The following is a 27,030-nucleotide window of genomic DNA, read 5'->3' on the forward strand; positions in this document are numbered from 1 at the left end:
ATTGACGATGAATAGATAGATTATAAGTGATGTATAATGTTTGCAACTGCAGTTGTTTCAATGGTGTCTTTGATGTATAATTGCGCCTAAAATGGTGTCAGTGTTTGTTTTTCATTTATATAAATGTAAGATTGCCTATGTCATACGTGATAATTTAATAAATATGTTTATTGAAAAAAAATTAGAATGTTGTATCATGAGTTAATACCCATTTACAAAGAATAGAAAGAAGAGATTAGAGGATATACAGTGTTGAGTTTGCCAAATTAAAGTTTTGCCACATGGGAACCCATTGCATTTCTTAAATTTGTTCTGTGTATCCTGTAGATAATCAGAGAGTGATTAGATACAAGTTAGCAAAGGTGCTGGCAAACCTTTGCATAGTACCTTCACTTGGCAAAAGCCAGGTACAGCAGATGCTGCAGCTTGGGATTCAACAGAGTACTGGCCTGCCAAGAGAGGTGTAATGCTTAGCAGTACAAGGACAACAACAATACAAAAGGGACTGATTAACTCTGAATCACATGACATTAGGTAACGCCCTCACTTAAAGGAGCAGTTCATGACACATATCAGTGTTTTGCATGTAGCCTTGCTACAATTATTTGAATCCAGTTTGTATGCCACCTGGGCTTCTGTTAAGTTACAGTTGTTCACCTAAGATTAATAGCTTCCTTTTCGTGTTTCTCCCTGCCTTCTCTCATGCTCAGTATGTCAGAGCTGTTTTTTACTTGAAAGTTAAATGTGACATTTTACAAGATAAACCGTACTCATGTGGTGCAAAAGGCTTATTTTTATTACCAAAGAAAAAACACACAATATTAGTAGCCTTTCTTTATAGCTTGTGTAGAATGTTCATGATACAGAATTGTATCTCTTAACAGTATTAGAAGAAAGTAAATCATTTTCCCCTTAAAATATCAGGGCATCTTTCCATTTTTCATAGGAAATAGCCATAGAAAATGGAGGGTTAATAGCCACTTTCAGCATGTCCTTTTTTCACATTCCTTGTGTTGCTTGCAGCAAAGGTTGTTTTTCCACATTTCCCTAAAAATTAGTTTAAAATAAAACAAGGCACATGAGGATACTGAGTTCCTAGATGTCATAGTTATCTGTAAATTGAAAACTATTTCTTATACACATTCTGTGTATTTTTTTAAACAAACAATTAATATTAAAAAAAACAATGGTTTTCCCATAGTTTAAACAAATAAACAAGCATAACTTTTACTAGGACAGTAAAACTGCAAACTTTTAATCCCTGTCTAGCTAATAGACAAGTTATATTTCATGTAACTCGACCTTTCAGTTTTTTTAAGTTTCAAACAAACCAAGAAAAAAAGTCTACGTTACATTTCATTTTCCATAATACAACATGTTTTACAAGCATAAAATTATGCACCCCCCCCCCAAAAAAAAAAACCTAAATCGATACAGGATTGATGAAGGATAAGTGGGGATAGCAGGAGTATGACTCATAAGTCTTGGTTTTAGATGTTTGTGGGATAAATCATTAAAGTATTCTTGATACGACTAATATACCCTACCATTTTTTATAACCGCGTGTGTTTTATATTTTATTAAATTATGTATGTGTGTGTGTGTGTGTCTGTGTGTGAACAGAGTTGTTATCTGGAATTGCAGGAGTGTTTTGACTTGTATATCTTTCACTGTAGTACAAATTTTTAATTTGTTTTATACTGAATTATTTTCTTCTTTCTATCTTTAGGAATGACCTTGGCAAGCTGACTTATACCACCATGGTTATTAAAGAATGCATGAGGTTATACCCACCTGTACCTCTAATATCACGAATGACTACCAAAACAATGACCTTTCCTGATGGGAGATCAGTACCAGCAGGTCTGTTTTTGAACATTAATAATGCAGGCTAAAGTCTTACTTTGTAAAGATCAGCTTTGTCCATTCCAGAATTCTTGTCAACTCTAGTGTTAGTTGTTTTATACCTTGCCTGTGCTTATATAGCAGTTGGTACAGTGAGTTTGTGCTTGTCTTTGCTTTAAGGCAGGTGATATAGTGGGCTGTGTGAGACTACACGTAATTTTGTTGCTCATTTGTCAAGGCATTTATTTATGAATTATCTCTAAAGTTTGTGTTCAGTAAGCTGTGGAGATAATAAAAAAAAGCTGAATTAATATCAGCCTCATCCCCACAACTCTGTCAGAATTTGCAGTGCATACTTTGTAAATTTACAGATGATTTTTTTCCTAGCAGATGTCCTTTGGTTTCCATTTTTCATGTTTTTTGGAAAAATTAGTCCACAGGATGTCCTTCAAGAATGCAACTGCAGTCCTGACATATGGATTGTCCTGCCTCAGGCAGCCCTTCAGTCGGCCGGATTCCAAAGTCTGGGTCCGGCGTCGGCTGTTGTCACCTCTTCCCCGACGTCAGAGCGGCTGGGGTATAAAAGCATCTGCCGACGCCATCTTCTTCAGTCTTTCTTGCCGCACGGTGCCCGAAGCAGAAGCAGTTCGCAAGTGCTGGTCGGCCAGCTCCTGTGTTTTCAGATACCGAAGTCATCAAAAAGCTAAGTACCCCATTGGGGAACCTTTTCTTGCCTCAGCCGATGTCAGATAAAACTGCAAAAGTTAATAATTGCTTGTCTTGTGGTAAACAAATACCTCATAAGGACTTCCATTCTTATTGCCTTCCCTGCCTCGGCCCAGACCACGACGTCTCGGCCTGTGCTGTCTGTGCTTGCTTCAATAAGTGCACACTTAGGCGCCGGGCAGAATTTGCTGTAGACTTTTTTGGGGAAAATTACTCCTATATCATGCCGTCGGAACTACCGACAGCACATGTTTCCAAAAAACGGAAGGACCGGGACCGATATTCGCGGCCCGCGACTTCCACCAACACCACGCTAAAGCCTACCGCGAGTGCATCGGTCTCTTCGGAGGTGGTAATTCAACCGCTCCAGGCCGACGACACCACTTTACCGCACACTTTGGTCCCGGAGGCTTCCCCAGTGCCGGTTGTTGATTTTCCTCCTGAAACCGAAGCCCAAGATTTGCCTGACACCATACCAGTGGACAAAGTCACTCCAGCACGTGGGGCAGCTAGGCCTCCTGTGCCTATGTCCATCAAGGCCTACACACGTGCTAAGGCTGCCAGCCAGGCTAAGTCTCACCCTCCTAAATCTTTTTCTCAGGGTCCCACTTCGGATAAACAGATCATGACTTTAGCTGCAGATCTAATTTCTTTAATCAGGGGCTCTCAGGCTCATCCAGACAGAGGTTCTCAGCCGCCTTCAGACAAAAGACCTAGGGTTGAGCAGGCAGATACCCTTTCCTCAGATGAAGCCTCTGATGAGTCAGGCCATTCAGATTCCCAGGAAGAAACCTTCCAGGCCTACGAGGATTCTGATGCTGATGAATCCATTCCCTCTGCCTCTCCTCCTGGGGATATTTCTTTCGGGGAAATTTTCCACTCCATGAGAGAGCATTTTCAGTGGCAGGGCCAGGATTTCTCCAACTCCAGGAAAAGGCTTCGGACTTTCCTCAAGTTACCCCAGCACAGGCCTTTAGCTATACCCCCAGTGTTAGATGTATTGGATGATGTGTACTCAGACTCCAGTACTTCTCCTGATTCTCTCCCTCCTGCCCCTGTCAAGCCAGACAGATATTACAGGGTTCCTGAAACTCATAAACATCTCTTTAAGGCCCACTCTGTTGATCTAGAAACTATTTCTCGGGGGCCCAAAGGGGTGGCCACATCCACGGCCAAAAATCCTTTGCCCGCAGACAGGGAATCTAGGTCCCTGGAGAGGTGGGGTAAAAAAGTGTATACCTCTACCACCCTTGGCATGAGGGCACTTAACTGTCTTTTTCATATGTTTCAGTATCAGGATTTCTTGTTGGATGATTTGCAGAAAAAGTTAGCCTCTCCTGAGCCTTTAGATAGAAAGGCCTTGCAGGATTTGGTCCATAACACTCAGCAGGTTAGCAATCATTTTCTTCAGTGTGGTTATGATACATTGGAAGCTTCATGTAGAGCAGCTATGACAGGGGCCGTCATACATAGACATGCTTGGTTGAAAGAACAGGCATTGCCAGATCATGTTAAAGTAAAGCTTCTAGATACACCTCTGGAAAAACACAAGCTATTTGGTGATAATGCGCAGGGTGTGTTGAAATCAATTGAGGAAAAGGCTAAATCAGTACAAACAGTCAAAGATTTCCTCCAAGTTCAGCCACCAAGGTTCAGCAGGAATTGGCCTTCGAAGAATTGGTCCTTTCCAGACACTGACAAGTTCCAAAGGGGAAAAAAACAGGCATGCTCGAGGTAGAGGCCAATACCGAGGCTCCTACAGGGGCCGCCAATGGCAACCTACTAATCAGAGAAGTGGCGCAGGGACTTCTACTGCTCCACAGGGACAAACACAATGACTTGACTCTGACACCGCCGACCAAGGCTCAAAGAGAAGCACCTTTAGGCGGAAAATTATCTTTATTTTCAAAAAATTGGCACGTTTTTACAAAGGACAAATGGATTTTGGACATAATAGACAAAGGTTACAGGTTCCACTTCCATACTTTACCAACAAGACAAGGCATGCCAAACCTGCCACAAAATCAAAGGGCAGAGGCACTCATACAAGTTTCAAAGCTGCTACAAATCAAAGCAATAGAAAAGGATCCTCCTCAGGAACAAGGCCAGGGATTCTACTCAAGACTGTTCCTTGTTCCAAGAAAAGAAAAGCAATGGAGACCTATACTGGACTTGTCCGCTCTAAACACTTTTCTCATTGTGCCCAAAATTCAAAATGCTGACGTTACAGCAACTTCTTCCCATGCTGGGCAAGGGGTCTTGGCTGGTTACTCTGGACCTCAAGGAGGCATACCTGCATGTCCCAATCAGACACAGCTGCAGAAGATACCTCAGATTTCTTGCAGGGTCAGAGCATTATCAATTCTCAGCATTGCCTTTTGGCTTATCTACTGCGCCCAGAGTATTCACGAAATGCCTGGCATCAGTAATTACACATTGCAGACTCCAGGGGATACAAATATACCCTTACCTGGACGACTGCCTTATACAAGCGGACAGCAAGCAAGTCTTTATAAGAAACTTGGACTATGTCATTCACTTACTACAGGCTTTGGGATACACAGTCAACATTCAAAAATCAAGACTACTGCCATCCCAACAAATAATTTTTCTAGGAGCCAAACTGGACACAAACTCACAAATGGCTTTCCTCACAGAAGAAAAACAAGGACAGTTACCAAATGACTTCAAAAGTCTAGCAAACCACACCCAGATGACTGCAAGGAAAATCCTGCAGGCCCTGGGTTTCATGGCATCTTGCATTCTTCTGATTCCGCTGGCAAGACTACACATGAGAAAACTACAATGGTACCTAAAAAATTTATGGTCTCAACACAGCCACAACTTAGAAGCAATTATTCCACTCATTCCATGTCTACAAAAGGAATTTTTGTGGTGGGCACAAGCAAGCCAGCTAAACAAAGGCATGTCCTTCAACAAACCTCAATCAAGCCAAACCATTACAACAGACGCCTCAGATCATGGATGGGGGGGCGCACATGAAGGGCAGATGCATTCAAGGTCAATGGACACCCCGGGAATTGCATCTACACATCAATCAAAAAGAGATGTTGGCAGTGATTCATGCAGTCGAGGCCTTCGGAAAATTTCTTCAGCAAGGTCATCTGCTAATAAAGACAGACAACACCACTGTTATGTGGTACATAAACAAACAGGGAGGCACCCATTCTTACCCTCTCTGCAGACTAACAATGACTCTTTGGGAAAAATCCCTGAAACTGAACATACAGGTGCAATCCCAGTTTGTTCCAGGCAGGGACAATGTTCTGGCGGACAGTCTAAGCAGAAACATTATGGACCCGCACGAATGGATGTTGCATCCAGACATTTTTTCACAAATAACTCATACATGGGGAAGGCCGTACATAGATCTCTTTGCCTCACACCTCAATCATCATCTGAAGAAGTTCTGCTCAAGGACACACCATCCTCAAGCCTGGAGAATGGATGCTCTCTCCTTCAGCTGGAATTCTCTAACAATCTATGCATTCCCACCTCTACCATTAATGACCAAGGTGTTACTGAAGATCAAAGCAGAACAACCGAAAGGCATTTTGATAGCTCCAGACTGGCCAAGACAGCACTGGTATCCATTACTAAGGAGCATAACTCACACCAATCCGTGGCCCCTGCCTCAATGACCTCTGCTTATAACTCAGCACAATTACAGGACTGTTCATCCCAACCTGCAAACATTGCAACTGACAGCTTGGAGGGTTCCATGACTTCTCCCCATATCTTTCTCTCTAAAAAAGTTCAAGAGATCTTACTGGAAGCACGCAGACCTTCCACCAGAAAAACTTACACAGCCAAATGGAAGAGATTCAACATCTGGAATGTCAACAAGGGTCAGGATGCATCAGTAATGAGCATCCCACAGATACTAGAATACTTGGCAGAAATGCTTCACAATGGCCTTTCATATTCTTCCATAAAAATTCACGCTTTAGCAGTTTCAGCAAAATACAACTGTGATCCACCTGTGTTTTCACATCCTTTGCTAAGACAGTTTCTAAGAGGGATAAAGAATATCAAACCTCCAAGAAAACCACCAGTGCCTGCATGGGACCTCAACTTCGTCTTGGAAAAATTAACTCTTCCTCCTTTTGAGCCAGCAGCATCTTCAGAATTACAATTTCTCTCCTGGAAAACAGTTTTCCTTTTGGCAATTACTTCAGCAAGAAGAGTCTCGGAGATACAGGCCCTCATGGCAGTGTCCTGTGCAATTTTTCTCTCGAAGCTGGCCTTAGACAATTTTATGTGTGCCTGTAGTTTTTGCTAATACTGATCAGTGATGCCTTCCCTTTTGGGATTTTGCTTTATCATTTAGTAGCTTCCTCCTTCTATTGTATAGTTTGTTTATGGTTGGGGTCCACCAGACAGGACGCCTGCCTTTGGAGGATTGGGTCTTGGTTTTATTTGGGATCGATGATCCATGCATTCCTGAAGGTGTTCATAGAATGCGCTTATAAAGGTTTCTGCGGTCTGGGCGTATTTTCCACAGGCCCGGGGCTTTGAAGGATTCCACCTCAGTTTTAAGGAGTGTAAAATTTGCTTTAGAGAAGTTTTTCACTGTGGTTTTTTGTGCAGGGGTGGGGTCGGGATGTGAATATCCAGTGAGATTAGTTTATGGTCTGATCTTACCAGTGAGGGATACACTTCTGGTCTGGAGCATAGAGTCCCCATGTTGGTGATGATCAGGTCCAGTATGTTTTCCCCTCTTGTGGGAGTGGTAACAAGTTGTTCCATAGCATTTGAGTTTATAAATTCTAGGAACCTTTGGGCTAGGTGTTGCAGTTAGAGTAATGCTCCCAGTCTATGTTTGGGTAGTTGAAGGCGCCCAATATAATGGTGTTTGGGGAGGGCTTCATATTTTCCAGTGTTCTCAGGAAGGCCGAGTGGGGTTACTGGGTTTGGGAGGGTGGTCTGTAGCAGGCTATAAACTGGAAGGCAGTTTTACCCACTGTTAGTTGCACATGGATAGTCTCTGATGCTTCGTGCTGTGCCACCAACCTGGAGGTGTGGGTATCTTTGATGAATATCGATACTCTCCTTTTGTGGTTCGTCCAAGTTTTGGGGAAAAGCATGGTATGAGGTATAACCTGGTAGTGCTGGGGTGCTCTCGGAGCCCTGAACCAGGTTTCTGTTACTGCACAGATATCGATGTTCTCCATGCTAAGGAGAGTTTCGAAAAGGCATCTTGAGGTTTAGACTTCTGGCGCTGAGTAGCATTACTCTTAGTTTCTTATCCCTTGTGATACCTATGGAGGTGGGTTTGTCTTTTGAGCCTTGCCTAAAAAAGGCACTATGGGGGTAGCAAGAGCCTTTGCCAATATCCGAAAGCCCAGGGGTGACAGGTGCAAGCCGTCCCTAGCGAAGCATCGTGGCTTGTCGAGCATATCATCCCAAGCTGACAGGCATTGGATCCCCTTTGAATGACACCAGTACTTAAGCCAATTGTTGAAATTGATCATCTTGTCTTCATATTGTGGCATCATTCTTGGTGAGGGTAAGATGCTACAAACAATTAATATTAAAAAACAATGGTTTTCCCATAGTTTAAACAAATAAACAAGCATAACTTTTACTAGGACAGTAAAACTGCAAACTTTTAATCCCTGTCTAGCTAACAGACAAGTTATATTTCATGTAACTCGACCTTTCAATTTTTTTAAGTTTCAAACAAACCAAGAAAAAAACTCTACATTACATTTCATTTTCCATAATACAACATGTTTTACAAGCATAAAATTATGCAACCCCCCCCCCAAAAAAAAACCCCTAAATCGATACAGGATTGATGAAGGATAAGGGGATAGCAGGAGTATGACTCATAAGTCTTGGTTTTAGATGTTTGTGGGATAAATCATTAAAGTTTTCTTGATACGACTGATATACCCTACCATTTTTTATAACCGCGTGTGTTTTACAGTTTATTAAATTATGTATGTGTGTGTGTGTGTGTGTGTGTCTGTGTGTGAACAGAGTTGTTATCTGGAATTGCAGGAGTGTTGTGACTTGTATATCTTTCACTGTAGTACAAATTTTTAATTTGTTTTATAATGAATTATTTTCTTCTTTCTATCTTTAGGAATGACCTTGGCAAGCTGACTTATACCACCATGGTTATTAAAGAATGCATGAGGTTATACCCACCTGTACCTCTAATATCACGAATGACTACCAAAACAATGACCTTTCCTGATGGGAGATCAGTACCAGCAGGTCTGTTTTTGAACATTAATAATGCAGGCTAAAGTCTTACTTTGTAAAGATCAGCTTTGTCCATTCCAGAATTCTTGTCAACTCTAGTGTTAGTTGTTTTATACCTTGCCTGTGCTTATATAGCAGTTGGTACAGTGAGTTTGTGCTTGTCTTTGCTTTAAGGCAGGTGATATAGTGGGCTGTGCGAGGCTACACGTAGTTTTGTTGCTCATTTGTCAAGGCATTTATTTATGAATTATCTCTAAAGTTTGTGCTCAGTAAGCTGTGGAGATAATAAAAAAAGCTGAATTAATATCAGCCTCATCCCCACAACTCTGTCAGAATCTGCAGTGCATACTTTGTAAATTTACAGATGATTTTTTCCTAGCAGATGTCCTTTGGTTTCCATTTTTCATGTTTTTGGATGAAAGGGACTTCTGTGACAAGAACTATGTAAGAGTGCAAAAAGAAAAGCATGCCAGCTTTTAACAGAACTTTTGATGGTAATGCAAACAATATTTTTTTGTTTATTTTTATTTACTATTTAAGAGAGAGTCCCATTGGCTAAGTCCCACTTATAGAGAAGGTCAGAGAGAAAAGCATTGTTCTATATAAAATAGTGACATGCCCTTTCCCACCTGAGGGTGTATGATTGTGAATGGGGGTAGTTTGAGGCCAAAGTTTCCGAATGGGAATGCAGTGGGAGTTTTCACCCTGCAAAAAAAAGTCTTTTTGTATATGTGTTTTAGTTATAGTTTCTAGGCTTATCTTTTTTTTTTTTTTTTTGACCAGGAAGCCGGAAACGACTTATGCCTCAACACAGATGTTTGTGCTTAATGACATCCCCAGTTACTTTTTAGTGAATGGTTGAGAAATAGTGTCTCACAACAATGAGCCTCAAATGGTGCAACCTTGCAACTCGGCATTGCATGTTGAAGTATCTGTTGCACCACAGTAGTTGCACAGAGAATGTATTTGGTCATTTACTGTTACTTCTTTGTACAGTTACCAACATTATTCAACATAAAGATAATTCCGTGTACGGCTGTACAGAAGATTTGATGTTGACTTATTCTGGCATCTCCATAATGTCTTTTTTTAATGAACAAGGTGCACCAAGTAACTGAGGCAGCTTGTCAGAATGCGGAATGGCCCCATTGTGCTTACTTATCAAGGCTGCATTTATAGCGTTTTTTCTGAACTACCTTTTGTGATTAGGTGAAGGGAGGCTAATACTGTGCTCCTTGGTAGAACTTTTGATTCTGGACCCATGTCTAATAAGTTCAGTTAGCCAGATTAGTGCACACTCATCTATGAGGTAACTGAAAGCAATATTGGGAGTCTAAGTGTAGGTGGTCATTGCAAATGAAGGAAAGTAGTTCTTTGTGTATTAGCTTTTCCAGTACTTTAGCTACATTATTTAGAAGGATGGTGGGATAGTAACTTCCAAGCGTTTTGAGATAATACATTTGTTTTGGCGTTTTCTAGAGCTGTGATGTAGCGTTTAAGCTACATTTGGTTGGTTTGTGGATGGTCTTCAGGGCAGATTGTAGGTACATAGGATGCAGGTTTTCGAGGTGGGGTGATGTGGATAGGCTTTGTTTTGTGTAACAGCAAATAAAACAGAGCAGGAGAGTGAACAGTGCAGAATGTGATTGACAAGTATTGGATGCACATATTAAGACATCTTTCTGAGTAACTATTTGGTACTCTTCATGAGTTGTATATAATTTAGAAAAATGTGGTGAATGACTGATCTTTTAGACTTTAGACTTTTAGACTTGGACTTACATTGATGATATGCGGTTGAATGATTTAAGTATTTGTTTGGCATCGGTCCAGCATTTCTTTATATAGTCATTAATATGCTATCAAAGAGTTCAGTAAAGTATTTATGCTTAACGTCCTGCAGATGTTCTCAGATAGTGTACATAAGGTTATGCCTGTGCTATATCAGTCATGTAAGTACATCAGCACTTATTCTGTGCTTTCTTCTATTGTTTTCATTAAGGGCTGAACCAAGAGGAGGGCAGCAGATTGTGATGTCGATGTTTCATAATGGGGCTAATGAATTTAAGATATAATGAAAGAAATTAAATCTTGTAGCTCAGCATCATTAGAGATTAAAGTTTGGCTGGGCATCTGAATGTTCTAAAGTAGTAGCTGAGGAAAAAATGTTCTCACTTAAGTTTTTTTAGCATGGGCAATGGAGGTCGGCTATAGTTTTCGTATGTAGAAAGGTTCCCAGATGGCAGACATATGATGATGGCCACTTATGGAGTCTGGCATAATGCCAGATGGCATCATACATCATAAAGCTTAATTGCAGGAAATCATATGTATGATTTTGTAGTTAACTACAGGCAGGCATCAGTCTTCCAGTCAGTCAATTTCAGCAGTTGGTTGTTCCTTTGTGCATGTGGTTATAATCTTGCCATTAGAAAGCAACACAGCTAGAAAAGGAAGAACACCCCTCACCATTCCCATTTGTTTTTACTGCCCAAAGTAAACCAGTTCTCTGTGTAGCATTGTCAGTGGAAATTTAATTTAACAGTATATACCAGCACCAGTCATTTTGCGGGATATTTCATATCTCCTGGACTAAACAAAATGCATAGGTCACACAAAGTTAGCTAGAAGCATAAACTGAGTTTTGTAAATTTACATTCATAGTATTACATAATCTGTGATGTAACACAGTATATGTGGAGGACTGTGTGCCTACAGGAAGAATCAAAGCCAAGATCATTATACTATGTATGGAAGATGGTCTGACTGGCTTACAAAGCTAGTTAACACAGTGATAGGTGAAAATAGAACATATTAGCATGTGCATTGATCAAAAGTCTTGGTGAACACAGAGATTTAGCTGTGATAAAGACTTAACAGTCTTAGTATATAGTGTGTACACACACTCATATATATATATATATATATATATATATATATATATATATATATATATATATATATATACACACATATACATATACACAGATACACACACATGCACACGCATACACTATTCCATATATTTACAGACAGACACACACACAGACACACACACATACACACACACACACACACACACACACACACACACACACACACACACACACACACACACAGAAACACCCCACACTCACATATATTTACAGACACACACACACACACTTAAAGTATAGATGTTCTTCATGTTTCACTGTTGCAGTCATTCCATTTGGGTAATCTGCTGGCAGGTTGCCCTCAGTTGGCCTAAATAACAAAGTCTTGGGTCCTGCGTCAGTTGCATGTTTTATACCCCTGATGACCTGACGTCATGGAAGAGGAGGCAGCATCTGACACCATTTTATTCAGTGTTTCTTGCCACGCGGTGCCCGAAGCAGAAGCAGTTCACAAGTGCCAGTCAGTCGACTCCTGAAATTTTTACATTTCAGTTTCAGAACCAAAGTCTTCAACTTAAGCTAAGTACCCCAGTTGGGGAAACTTTTTCTTGCTCCTTACCGATGTCAGTAAAAGTTAATAATTGCATTACTTGTGGGAAGCAAATACCTCATAAGAACTTTCATTTGTACTGTATTCCTTGCCTAGGCCCAGATCATAATGTACCTTGCTGTCGGTTTTGTGCTAGATTTAACCAATGTACTATTAAGCATCGGTATATTTTTGCGTCAAAATATTTTGGATCCAGATTTAATTATCCTGAAATGTTGTCGGTTAGCAATCCGACTACTGGAGTTCACAAAAACACAAAGGAAAAGACAGAGACAGACTGTTGAGGTCCAAAACCGTCGACAAAGCTTCTCCTAAGCCAGTTGCGGAGTCCGGTAAGCCGCAAGATTCTCAGAGTGTTGAACCTGTGGATGTCTCTCCCTTGGATGTACGGAGCCGCTGAGCAGGCACCGGCTTCTGAGGGTGTTTTCAGGCTTCAACATTTTTATATAAAACCGACGCCAGTTTTAAAAACAAAATCAAAAACATCTTCTAAGGCTAAAAGCCGACGCATTAGCCACATGCTCAGGCCCCTATGCCTAAAAAACATGATCAAAATGGCTGAGGACTTAATTACCTTGATCAAGGCCCCCCCCCGCTAAGAGGCCTAGGCAAGGCACTGATTATGAATCTTCAGATCAGGTTTCCATTTCTTCTGATTCCTCTTCTGATCAGGAATTTTCTATTCCACCCTATGAGGATTCAGATGCAGAAGAATCCATCCCATTTGCATCTCCTCCTGAGGATTATTCTTTTGGTGAAACCTTGCATACTTTAAGGGAACATTTTCATTGGGAGAGTCAGGATTTCTCTGAATCAAAAAATAGGCTTAGGGATTTCCTTCTTCTTCCTCAGCATAGGCCTTTGGCTATACCTCCTGTATTAGACATTGTTGATGTGTTTTTGGAATCAAGCATGGCTCCTGATTCCCTACCTCTGGCTCCTAGTAAGCCAGACAGATATTACAGGGTTTCTGACTCCCATAAATTTCTATACAAAAATCCTGCAGCTGATCCTGAGACTATCTCACAGGGCCCCAAAGGTGTAAAGGCCTCTACAGTCAAAAATCCTACCCCCTCTGATAGAGATTCCAGGGCGCTGGATAGATGGGGAAAGAAGGTTTACATGTCTACAACCTTGGCAATTAGGACCCTAAACTGCCAGTTTCATTTGCTTAAATATCAACAGCATGTTATGGGCTTATTGAAACAGAAAATGATGATTTCTGATTGTGTGGAAAATAAAGAATTACAGCAGTTATTGCATGCAGCAGAACAGGTTGGAAAGCATACTTTGCAATGTGATTTTGATTCCTTGGAGGTCTCTTGCAGGGCTGCAGTTACTGGATCTGTGATTAGAAGGCATGCCTGGTCCAAGGAGCAAAATCTGCCTGATCATGTTAAAGCTAAATTGTTGGATGCACCTTTACAGCATGATACTCTGTTTGGTAATAAGGCAGAAGAGGTTTTAAAGAAAATGGAAGACAAAGCTAAATCTATGAAAACTGTAAAAGATTTCTTACAAGTACAGCCACCCAGATTCAGTAGGCACTGGCCTACTAAAAATTGGTACTTTCCTGTGTCCAAAAGAGCCTGTCAAGGCAAATCCACGCACTCAAAAGGATCTAGATACCAATCACAGGGTTCTTACAGGTCAAAGCAGTGGGGTGCCTCCATCTCCAAATCTGGAGGAAACAAAGCACAGCCCTACAGTAAGCAGTCTCAAGGACTTCCCTCTACCTTCACCAAGCACTTATCTTTTGACAGCCCCCTTGGGGGGAAAATTATCACTTCATGCTCAAAATTGGCAGTTAATTACCCAGGACAAGTGGGTATTAAACATAGTATCCCAGGGGTACAGATTTCATTTCCATACTTTGCCAATTCCAAACGGTTGGCCAGATCTGCCACAAAATCAATGGGCAGAGGCTCAGAAACAAGTTACGTCCCTCATGGATATATGGGGGCTATTCAACCAGTACCAGAACAGGAAAAAGGACAAGGTTTTTATTCAAGACTGATGTTCATCATGCATACAGCTGCAGTCATAACAGATGGGTTTTCCTGCCATCTATAAAAGAACCAGCCAACGCCATTTTCTTCAGTATTCCCAAAGCATGAGATTACGAATATTTTTCAACGAAGTCTTGCCTCAGACCGATGTCAGACAAAGTTAATAATTGCATTTCATGTTTTCATTCCTCTGCATTCCTTGCTTAGGCCCAGACCAACACTATTTTGGCAAAAGTTTAGAGTAAAAAAGATAAGGACGACACCACGCCAAAGCTGACTACAGGTGGTCCCATCAAGGCTTTCACTATGTCTAAAGCAGCCATGCGCTCCACAGGGCCCCTCTCAAGGCCCCATGCCTAAAAGCAGATGCTCAAAATGGCTGAGGATTTGATTATTATCAGGGGTTCTCAACCCCTAGAATCCTTCCTTGGACCAGGCCTCCATTATTTCAGAACATTCTGAAGACCAGGAACATTCATACTCCCCTTTGAGGATTCTGATGCAGAGGAGTCCATTCCTCTGTCTCCAAACCTTACATACCTTGAGGGAAAACTTCTGCTCCCTCAGCACAGGCCTCTGGCTATACCTCCTGTCTTAGACATACTAGATTATGTGCCATGCGGCTGACCCAGAAACTATTTCACAGGGTCCCAAGGGAATTAAGGCCTCTTCCAGAGCTTTAGAAAGGTGGGGAAGAAGGTATACACCTCGGCCACCTTAACCATGAAGGCATTAAACTGTCAGTTCCATATGTTAAAGTACCAACAGTTTCTGTTATCACAGTTGAAATGTCACAACCTGAACAACCAGACTTGAAGGAGTTGGAGGATTTGTTACATAGTGCAGAACAAGTGGGTAAACATACCTTGCAATGTGGTTTTGATGCTTTAGAGGCCTCATGTAGAGCTGCTGTTACGAGACATGCTTGGCTCAAAGAGCAAACCTTACCAGATCATGTCAAAGCTAAATTACTGGATGCACCTCTGCAAAAAGATGTATTGTTTGGTGTTAAAGCTGAGTAAAGAAAATGGAGGAAAAGGCAAAATCAATGCAAACAGTGAAAGATTTCTTACAGGTACAACGTAGAAATTGGCCTTCAAAAAATTGGTCCTTTCCAGCCACGGACAGACCCCATAGAGGTAGCACCTACACAAAGAGGTGGTGAGGATAGTTCACAGCCATTCAGAAAGCAGAACCAATGACTTTCCCAGGTGGAAAACTGGCATTATTTTTGAAAGACAAATGGATCCTGGACATTATAGACAGAGGCTACAGATTCCACTTTCACACCCTTCCCAAAATGAGAGGCATGCCAAACACAATCAAAGGGCAGAGGCACAAAACAAATTTCAGATCTCATGGACATGAAAGCTATTCAAGAGGTACCTGCACAAGAACAGGGTCAAGGTTTTATTCCAGACTATTCCTGGTACCAAGGAAGGAGACCTATTTTGGACCTATCCATCCTAAACACATTTTTACAAAATTCAAGATGCTCACATTACAGCTGGTAACATTGGACCTCAAGGAGGCATACCTGCATGTCCCAATCAGACAAGATTGCAGAAGATACTTTCTTACAGGTTCAACACATTATCAATTGTTCACGAAATGCCTGGCATCAGTAATTGCCTACTGCAGACTTCAAGGGAAACATCTGGCATTTGTAATAATGTTGCTGAATTCTCTGGGATACACAATCAACAAAAATAAATCAAGGCTAATACCCTCTCAAACAATAATTTTCCTGGGTGCCAGCTTGGATACAAACACCCAGATGGCCTGCAACTAACTCAATACTTAATGAAAATCCTGCAGGCTCTGGGATTCTACCAAAGAAACACAGGTCTCCAAGCAAATCAAGTCATCACAACAGATGCCAAATGGTCCCAAAAAATACCTACTGCATCCAGGCCAGCTATTGATAAGGACAGACAACACCACAGTAATGTGGTACATAAACAAACAGGGAAGAACCGAACATGGCTCCACAGTACCTGCCAGGCAAGGAAATGGCAGACAACCTAACAGAAATCAAAATTCTGCTCAAGGACCTTTCATCCACAGACCTGACAACAATGACAGTTTATGCCTTTCCACCTCTTCCTCTAAAGTTCTATTAAAACCAGAGACAACACTGGTACCCACTATGGATCCTGCCTCTAATGCCTCTTCCAGGATGTCATTAGAAGACCTTCTACTAGAAAAAAATGGAAACGGTTTTGTGCCTGGAATGAGAAAATGGAATACTGAATTTACCTCAAATATTACAGTACCTAGCTGAGATGCTAAGCAGTGGACTTTCATTCTCATCAAAATCCATACCTCAGCCATTTCTGCAGAATACAACACTGATCCCCTTTATTCTCTCACCCTCTTAAGACAGTTCCTCAGAGGGCTAAGAATATAAAACCCCCAAGGAAACAACCAGTACCTGCTTGGGACTTCAATTTCATTGTAGAAAAACTGACCTTGCCTCCTTTAAAACAGCCTTCCTGCTGGCTATCACCTCAGCTCACAGGGTTAACTACAAGCCCTCATGGCTGTGCATTTCCATCAGGACAGAGTTTCTAGTATCCAGGGTAGCCTTAATTCACAGACAGCTACGTTATTATTTGGACAGAACAAAGTCTTTCAGAAAATCAGAGCAACTAAGCCTATTTCCAAACAGACACGCTTTTGTTACTCTTTTCATGGTAAAACTGTACCTGCAGGCATCAGATCTCACTCCACAAGGGCCACAGCTACCTCTGCAGCTTCTATCACCTACCATTATACTCCAAGTCTAGAGCAGGCTTTGCCACTGCAGTCTTTCATAGTTCCACCTAGTGCCTACCACCCCTTATAGTACAGTTTTCCTTCCCCTCTTGGGACAGGCCTAATGGCTAACACCTCCTCACACAACCTGATTGGGGTATTCTTTTATGGTGTATTTGCTTGCAACTACTGTTTTTGATTATACTGCATTGCATTATTACATAAATTTATGTATTGCCTTCCTCACCTGACATCTGGGGCAAGAAAACAGGAAAACCCATTTGTTATGACTGCAGCTGTATTAACATCTACATTTATGGTAGGTAATAAAACTGTACTTTCCTGGTACCCAGAAAAGACAATGCCCAATAGTGGACTTGCCTGGGCATTCCAAAATTCAAAATGCTGACTTTACAACAGCTACTGCCTATGCTGGTTAGTGAATCTAGACTTAAAAGAGGCATACCTGCATATCCCAATAAGGGAATCATGCAGAAGATACCTCTGCTTCAAGGCAAGTTTTTTGCATTACCAATTTTCTGCACTGCCCTTTGGCTTATCTACTGTGCCCAGGGTCTTTACAAAGTGCCTGGCACCAGTAATTGCATTCTGCATAAGAAAGAAGCATCATAACTGTCTCATTCAAGCAGAAAATAAGGACATTCTTCTTCAACATCTGGTGTTTGTAAAAAGGCTTCTAACATGCCTAGGGTACACAATAAACGAAAATAAATCACAACTGGTACCCTCTCAAACAATTACATTCCTGGGATGGCTTACCTTATGCCAGACAAACAAAGGCAACTGACAATATACTTCAAACAGATGGCAACGAAAACCCAGTTATCTGCAAGACAAATTCTGCAGGCTTTGGGGTTCATGGCATCCTGCATTCTACTAATTCCATATGCAAGACTCATATGAGGAAATGTCAGTGGTACCTAAAAAGTTTATGGAGTCAACATTGTCACAGTCTGGAAACAACGAACTGTCATTCACTCTACCTCCTGCCACCCAAATCCTTACTACAGATGCATCAGGCTATGCTTGGGGGGCCCACCTGGCTGGGAGATGCATTCAGGGCATATGGAGCCCAAAACAAATGCATCTGCATATCAACCAGAAAGAGATGCTAGCTGTTCAGAATGCTCTGACAGCCTTCAAGGCAATGACTGATAAAGACAGACAACACCACAGTTATGTGGTACATAAAGCCATGGCATTGTGGAACACAGCCTTGCCTGCCAGGAAAACAAAATACTCTGGCAGACTAACTAAGCAGAAATCTTATGTACCGTGGAAACTGGATCCACAAATCTTCAGCATGGTAACACAGAAATGGGCTCCCCAAAATTATCAACTGGACAAATTCTGCACAAGGACTTATCACAGACAAACATGGAAAGTGGATGCCCTATCCTTCAGTTGGAAAGACTGGCCTTGCCAGCACTGGTACCAGTTCTAAGGAATATGTCTCAACTCCTCCTTGGTCTTTCTGTCTTTGGCTTTTCCGGTTAGTCCGCTAATGATTGGGCCTAATGCACAACCTTCAATGAAGCCTCCCATCTTTTCTCATCCTCTGCTAAATTTCTGTTTCACCAGGTAGATCAGCTGCTGATACTCCGCTGCACTACTTTGGCCAAAGGTTTCATTATACAATCTGAAGAAAATGGGCTGCTATTGGTTCATACATCCTGTCATTTGACATCAGGGTTAGAACGTTTCACATCCGACGCCAGTCCTAGACATTCCTGGTACCCAGAAAAGACAATGCCTGGCATCCAATAGTGGACTTGTCGATTTTGAACATGTTCCTGGACATTCCAAAATTCAAAATGCTGACTTTACAACAGCTACTGCCTATGCTGGGCAAGAACGTTTGGTTAGTTAATCTAGACTTAAAAGAGGCATACCTGCATATCCCAATAAGGGAATCATGCAGAAGATACCTCTGCTTCAAGGCAGGTTTTTTGCATTACCAATTTTCTGCACTGCCCTTTGGCTTATCTACTGTGCCCAGGGTCTTTACAAAGTGCCTGGCACCAGTAATTGCATTCCGCATAAGAAAGAAGCATACAAATTTATCCTTACCTGGATAACTATCTCATTCAAGCAGAAAATAAGGACATTCTTCTTCAACATCTGGCATTTGTAAAAAGGCTTCTAACATGCCTAGGGTACACAATAAACGAAAATAAATCACAACTGGTACCCTCTCAAACAATTACATTCCTGGGTGCAAGCTGCCCAGATGGCTTACCTTATGCCAGACAAACAAAGGCAACTGACAATATACTTCAAACAGATGGCAACGAAAACCCAGTTATCTGCAAGACAAATTCTCCAGGCTTTGGGGTTCATGGCATTCTGCATTCTACTAATTCCATATGCAAGACTGCATATGAGGAAATGTCAATGGTACCTAAAAAGTTTATGGAGTCAACATTCTCACAGTCTGGAAACAACGATTCCTCTCATCCCCTGCCTACAACAGGAGTTTCTTTGGTGGGCAGAGACATGTCACCAAAACAAGGGACTGTCATTCACTCTACCTCCTGCCACCCAAATCCTTACTACAGATGCATCAGACTATGCTTGGGGGGGCCCACCTGGCTGGGAGATGCATTCAGGGCATATGGAGCCCAAAACAAATGCATCTGCATATCAACCAGAAAGAGATGCTAGCTGTTCAGAATGCTCTGACAGCCTTCAAGGACTTACTTCCTCCAGGACAATGACTGATAAAGACAGACAACACCACAGTTATGTGGTACATAAACAAGCAGGGGGGTACACATTCCTACTCCCTTTGCAGCCTATCCATGGCATTGTGGAACACAGCCTTGACTTACCAAGTACATCTTCAAGCTCAATTCTTGCCAGGAAAACAAAATACTCTGGCAGACTAACTAAGCAGAAATTTTATGTACCCGCACGAGTGGAAACTGGATCCACAAATCTTCATCACGGTAACAGAAATGGGGGAGCCCAGACATAGATCTATTTGCCTCCCCCCAAAATTATCAACTGGACAAATTCTGCACAAGGACTTATCACAGACAAACATGGAAAGTGGATGCCCTATCCTTCAGTTGGAAAAACCTATCAGTCTATGCCTTTCCCCCTCTGCTTTTTCTCTCCAAGGTCTTACTGAAGGTCAGACATGAAAATCCAAAAATGATCCTAATTGCTCCGGACTGGCCTTGCCAGCACTGGTACCCAGTTCTAAGGAATCTGTCTCAACTCCCTCCTTGGTCTTTCTTTCTTTCGGCTTTTCCCGGTTAGGGGTCGCCACAGCGGAACTCCGGTCCGCTAATGATTGGCAGTAGATTTTGACATGCTGGCTTGCCGGGCCTAATGCACAACCTTCAATGAAGGAACGCCCATTCACGCATGTCGCCACACAGAAGATGCTCTAACTGAGAATCGAACGGGCAACGTCAAACTGTGAGGCGACAATGCTACCGCAGCACCACCACCGCATACTTGCCTCAAATACCTCAACTACTGTCTAAGCAGAACAATCAAATTCTGCACACTCACCTCCAAACTCTGAACCTTGCAGCATGGCTGATCATTTAATTATTCAAACAACACCTCTCAGTAAATCTGTGATGGATGTCATTTTGGAAGCTGGAAGGCCTAGTACTAGAAAATCTTATGCTGATAAATGGAAGAGATTTTGTGCTTGGAACCAAGCACAAGGAACAGACACAGCAAAACCAAATATTTCTCAGATTTTACAATACTTGACTGACATGCTTGACAAGGGCCTATCTTTTTCTTCAATAAAAATCCATGCCTTTGCCATCTCAGCTCATTACAACACGGAGCCTCCCATCTTTTCTCATCCTCTGCTAAAACAGTATCTTAGAGGGGACCACAAATTTAAGGCCTCCCAGAAGTTCACCAACTCCTGCATGGGACCTCAATTTTGTGCTGGAAAAACTCACCCTGCCTCCTTTTGAACCAGCAGCTACTGCGGATATAAAAGTTTTATCTTGGAAAACCACTTTCCTTTTGGCAATCACTTCAGCAAGAAGGGTTTCAGAACTACAGGCTCTCATGGCTGTGGAGCCTTTTATTACATTTTACTAGGACAGGGTGTCCCTCAGGGCCAATCCTTCCTTTATGCCTAAGGTGGTATCCATTGTGGCTCTTAACCAAACTATTCACCTGCCAACATTTACCCAAGTCCGCAGAACAAGGGGGAGCAGATTCTGCATTCATTGGACATACACAGACAACTAAGATTCTACTTAAACAGGACCAAATCTCTAAGAAAGTCTGAGCAACTACTGGTGGCATTTGCTTCAAGATCAGAGGGGAAGGCTATATCAAAGCAGACTATTTCTAAGTGGATAAGCCACTGCATTCGTTTCTGCTACTTGCACCATGGTAAACCTGTGCCCAAGGGAATCGGGTCACATTCCACCAGGGCTGCCTCTACCTCAGCAGCCTTTCTCAGAGGAGTTCCAACCAAGGACATTCTAGAAGCTGCTACTTGGAGCTCTGTTCATACCTTCACAAAGCATTATCATTTGCTTCCCTTCTCCAAATCCAGGGCAGGCTTTGCCACTGCAGTTCTGCAGGGCCTTATAGCCTCTCCTAATGCTATTTAGTTCCATCCTCCCATCCATAGCTTTGGGATTCTACCCAAATGTAATGACTGCAACAGTGAAACACGAAGAACATAGTACAGTTGTGTACACTTACCATAAATGTAGATGTTCAAGTGTATTCACTGTTGCAGTCCGGGTTATCCACCCACCACCCCCTTTTCTATAACTTCTCTTTCCTTCACTATATTCTAATGCCTTTGTGGTGTATTTGCTTTTAGATGAAGGTAAAGTTTATGTTGCTAAAAGTGCATTTATATATATATATATATATATATATATATATATATATATATATATAGATATATTGCTGTTTATTTATATATACATATATATATATATATATATATATATATATATATATATATATATATATTTTTTTTTTGCTCCCCATTAGGGGGGCACCTGACATCTGGGGCAAGAAAAACTGAATAAAATGGCGTTGGATGCATGTTTTATACCCCTGATGACCTGACGTCATGGAAGTGGAGACAGCAACTGATGCAGGACCCAAGACTTTGTTATTCAGGCCAACTGAGGGCAATCTGCCAGCAGATTACCCAAATGTAATGACTGCAACAGTGAATACACTCGAACATCTACATTTATGGTACGTGTACACAACTGTACTTAAACATACTTTCATCTGATTAGTGCATCCTAAGAAGTGTTATCATTGGTGTGACGAGGGCTGTGTGGTGGGACTACTCCTGTTTGGATCATTTGTCTCATACCCTTCTGTCACACATCAGCAATCACAATGCCTCCAACCCTTGTATAATGCCACAAATGTAACACCCTGCATTTCCTTCAGAACCACACACACATCCCAATGCAATTTACAACATTGTGTACACATTCAGTCTCCTAAGTATTACATTCTTTCATAAATATGACATTCATGCCACTTACTTCTACTTTGTCATTCCTTTTATCCTTCTGTCTTTTATCATTCCCTGCCAACACATATATTCACAACCGTACATAACACAACATTCATAAAAATCTACTTCTGGCATATTTCTCTTAATAACTGCATGCACTGCAATTTCATAATCTACCAAAGCTTCTCGTCTCCCCAGTCTCATATACCTCTATTCTCCTTGCAAAAAATAAGATGTCTGCAAATAAAAAGTCCAAAGTCATTTGTAAAATCTGGAGGACTTTAGGGAGATTTCTACTTCTGTAAAGTAGGAAAAAAGCCCCAGAAACCTGTAGGATAAAATCCTGATTTAAATATCTGTAAGCAAGTACCGTGGAAGATTTCATATTGGTAGTGGAGCAGGATAACAGCACAACCATGTAAGTCGATTTAGGACTACAGCGAGGGACATTTGATGGACATCCAGCACAGAGCAGGACTGAAGCCAGATCAAGCTTTGTGTGTGTGTGTGTGTGTGTGTGTGTGTGTGTGTGTGTGTGTGTGTGTGTAAATGAAATGCTGCAGTTAAATTGGTTGTCTAATTAATTGACTTTGCTCAGAATCAAACCCTGAACCTTAATAATTAAGTCAGTGCCCTAAACTTCCACACCAGCTGCCAGGTCTTCTTTATATTTTCTGTTTGTTTTGTTTTTGTAGATCCCTGCAGATTACAGTTAGTCAATGTTAGTCAGAATTTTATAGTTGTGTTATTTAGTGTCAGAATTTTATAGTTGTGTTATTTAGTGTCAGCAGCATAGGAGGTAGCATAACTGCCTTTGGTGCAGAAGGCTGTGGGTTCTCTTCCCCCACCAGGTAGAAAAGTTGCTGATACTACTGTTCAGTGTGGAGGAGGGGAGTGCTGCTTTCCTAAGATGTTCATCGTGTTACACTGCTGCAGTCATTACACTTGGGTTATCCTGCCGTCAGGCGGTCCCGCAGTCGGCCAGAGTTCCAAAGTTTTGGTCCGGCGTCGGTTGCTGTTGCTTCTTCCCTGACGTCAGTGCGCCAGGGCTATATAAGATGCATCCAATGCCATTTTCTTCAGTCTTTCTTGCTGCACGGTGCCCAAGGCAAAAGCAGTTCGCAAGTGCCGGTCGGCCGACTCCTGAGATTTTCAAAGTCGAATTTCAGATCCGAAGTCTTCAATAAAGCTAAGTACCCCATTGAGGAAACTTTTTTCTTGCCTCAGACCAATGTCAGAAAAAATTAATAATTGTATTTCTTGTGGGAAGCAAATACCTCATAAGGACTTCCACTCTTACTGTATTCCATGCCTAGGCCCTGATCACAACATCACTAGTTGTTGGTTTTGTGCTAGATTTAACAAACGCACTATAAAATGACGTTTTGATTTTGCTTTGCACTACTTTGGCCAAAGGTTCAATTATACAATGCCATCGGAACAACCGATGACCGCAATTCTTAAAAAATGCAAAGACAAGGATAAAGACAGGCATCCGAGGTCCAAAACCGATGACGAAGCCTCTTCTAGGCCAGTCGCCGGTTCTCAGTGAGGCGCTTTCGCAGCCCCTGACACCTGCTACCTCATAGCCACAGGCCGCCTCCGACTCCCCCGTGGAGACAACTAGGCCTCTGGAAATTCAAGGTATTGGGCCTACGGAAACTAATCCTTCAGATGGGTCCAGAGTCGCTGAGCAGGCATCGGCTTCTGAGGGTGTTTTCAGACCTTTACAACTTACCATTAAAGCAACAGCCAAGACAAAAACACCATTAAAGACAAAGAAGCAAGTACAGCATTCTCCTGGACAGTCCTCCATGCCTAAGAAACAGATGCTTAAAATGGCCAAAAACCTCATTACTCTAATCAGGGGTTCCCATCCCCCTCCTGAGAAAAGGCCTAGGCAGGATACAGACTATGATTCCTCTGATCAGGTTTTTATTTCCTCTGATTCCTCTTCAGACCAGGAATACTCTCTACCCCCCTATGAGGACTCTGATGCTGAAGAATCTATCCCTTCAGCCTCTCCTCCTGAGGATTACTCTTTTGGGGAAACTTTACATACCATGAGGGAGCATTTCCATTGGGAAAGTCAGGAGTATTCAGAATCCAAGAAAAGGCTCAGGGACTTCCTTTTATTGCCTCAGCACAGGCCCCTGGCTATTCCGCCTGTGCTAGATATTGTGGATGATGTGTTCTCTGAATCCAGCTTATCTCCTGATTCTTTGCCCCCTGCACCAGCCAAACCAGATGGGTATTATAGAGTCCCTGACTCTCACAAGTTTCTTTATAAAAACCCTTCTGCTGACCCAGAAACCATTTCCCAGGGTCCCAAAGGGGTTAAGGCTTCCATTGCAAAAAATCCAGTCCTCTCTGACAGAGATTCCAGAGCATTGGATAGATGGGGGAAGAAAGTTTACACTTCTGCAACTTTAGCAGTAAGGGCTTTAAATTGTCAGTTTCACATGCTTAAGTACCAACAATTTTTAATGGCTCAGTTAAAACAGAAAATGTTTGCAAGCTCAGAAGCTCCTGACTATAAAGAAAAGCAGGATTTATTGCATGCAGTTGAACAGGTGAGAAAACATACTCTGCAGTGTGGTTTTGATTTTTTAGAGGCCTCTTGTAGAGCCGCAGTTACAGGTTCTGTGATTCGAAGACATGCTTGGTTAAAAGAACAGAGTTTACCTGATCATGCTAAGGAAAAATTATTGGATGCTGCTTTACAGCATGATACCTTGTTTGGTGTTAAGGCAGAAGAGGTGTTAAAGAAAATGGAGGATAAAGCTAAATCTATGCAAATAGTAAAAGATTTCTTACAGGTACAGCCACCTCAATTTAGCAGAAATTGGCCTACAAAGAATTGGTCCTTTCCAGTGTCAGACAGGCCACAGAGAGGCAGATACAGACGCCCAAGAGGCAGATCTCAACCCTAAGGCTTTAACAGACAATGACAGTGGGGTACTTCAACCCCAAAAGAGGTGAGGACAAGTCTCAACCTTACAGGAAACAGTCCCAATGACTTCCCCCTTCGTATGCCAAACACTTCCTTTTGGCAGCCCCCTTGGGGGGGAAACTAGCACTTTTTTCTCAAAACTGGCAAACAATCACCCAAGACAAATGGGTTCTGAATATTGTGTCTCAAGGTTACAGGTTCCACTTTCACACTTTTCCAAGGCTAAAAGGAATGCCAAACCTGCCACAAAATCAATGGGCAGTGGCTCAGAAACAAATTTCAGCCCTCATGGACATGAGAGCTTTTCAAAACGTACCACAGCAGGAACAAGGACAAGGATTTTACTCAAGACTCTTCCTGGTCCCCAGAAAGGACAAAGCTTGGAGAACCATACTAGACCTTTCAACTCTAAATACTTACCTGGATGTTCCGAAATTCAAAATGTTGACACTACATCAGCTTCTTCCCATGCTTGGCAAGAAAGCCTGGCTTGTTACTTTGGACCTCAAAGAGGCATACCTGCATGTCCCTTTCAGAAAAGATTGCAGAAGATACCTCAGATTCAAAGCTGGTACAATGCACTACCAATTCTCTGCACTGCCCTTTGGATTTATCTACTGCGCCCAGGGTCTTTACCAAGTGCCTGGCACCAGTAATTGCATTTTGCAGACAAAGAGGAATTCAAATATATCCATACCTGGACGACTGCCTCATTCAAGCCAAGAGAAAAGACATTCTTCTAAAGCATCTGGCATTTGTAAAAAGGTTGCTAATTTCTCTAGGGTACACAGTAAATGAAAAGAAGTCAAAACTAGTGCCCTCACAACAAATAATATTCCTGGGTGCCAGCTTAAATACAACGGCCCAGATGGCTTATCTCACACCAGACAAACAAGGACAACAGACTCAATATTTTCAACTACTGGCAAAAAAGTCCCATCTCCCTGCAAGAAAAATTCTGCAGGCCCTGGCTTCATGGCATCCTGCATACTACTAATACCATATGCCAGACTGCATATGAGGAAATTACAATGGTACCTAAAAAGTGTTTGGACTCAACACTCTCACAGTTTAGAAGCAGTAATACCAATAATTCCCTGCCTACAACAGGAGTTATGATGGTGGGCACAGGCATGTCACCTCAACAAGGGTCAGCCTTTCACTCTACCCACAGCCAGACAGACTCTAACAACAGATGCTTCGGATTACGCCTGGGGAGCACACATGGCAGGAAAATGTATTCAGGACAAGTGGACCACAGACCAACTGCATCTTCACATCAATCAAAAAGAGATGTTGGCTGTTCAAAATGCCCTAACAGCTTTCAAGGACCTTCTGCATCCAGGACAATTATTATTAAAGACAGACAACACCACAGTAATGTGTTACATAAACAAACAAGGGGGCACTCATTCTTATCCCCTATGCAGGCAAGCCATGATTTTGTGGGACACAGCTCTAACTTATCAAGTTCATCTGCAAGCACAATTCCTGCCAGGAAGGAAAAATACTCTGGC

The 27,030-nt window shown here is 42.0% G+C and overlaps 1 protein-coding gene across 1 annotated transcript in view; it reads left to right on the plus strand.

The window, feature by feature from the left end:
• Positions 1 to 27,030, plus strand: part of LOC122814240 (cytochrome P450 4B1-like) — a 535,277-nt gene that overhangs the window by 336,919 nt on the left and 171,328 nt on the right. Inside the window, exon 8 of the mRNA XM_044086838.1 lies at positions 1,730 to 1,863. Coding sequence (XP_043942773.1) covers positions 1,730 to 1,863 — 134 coding nt within the window. The remainder of the gene's footprint in view (positions 1 to 1,729; positions 1,864 to 27,030) is intronic.

This window comes from Protopterus annectens, chromosome 10.part0, assembly GCF_019279795.1.
Source record: "Protopterus annectens isolate FY-2018-M chromosome 10.part0, PAN1.0, whole genome shotgun sequence".
NCBI classification, from domain to species: Eukaryota; Metazoa; Chordata; order Ceratodontiformes; family Protopteridae; genus Protopterus; species Protopterus annectens.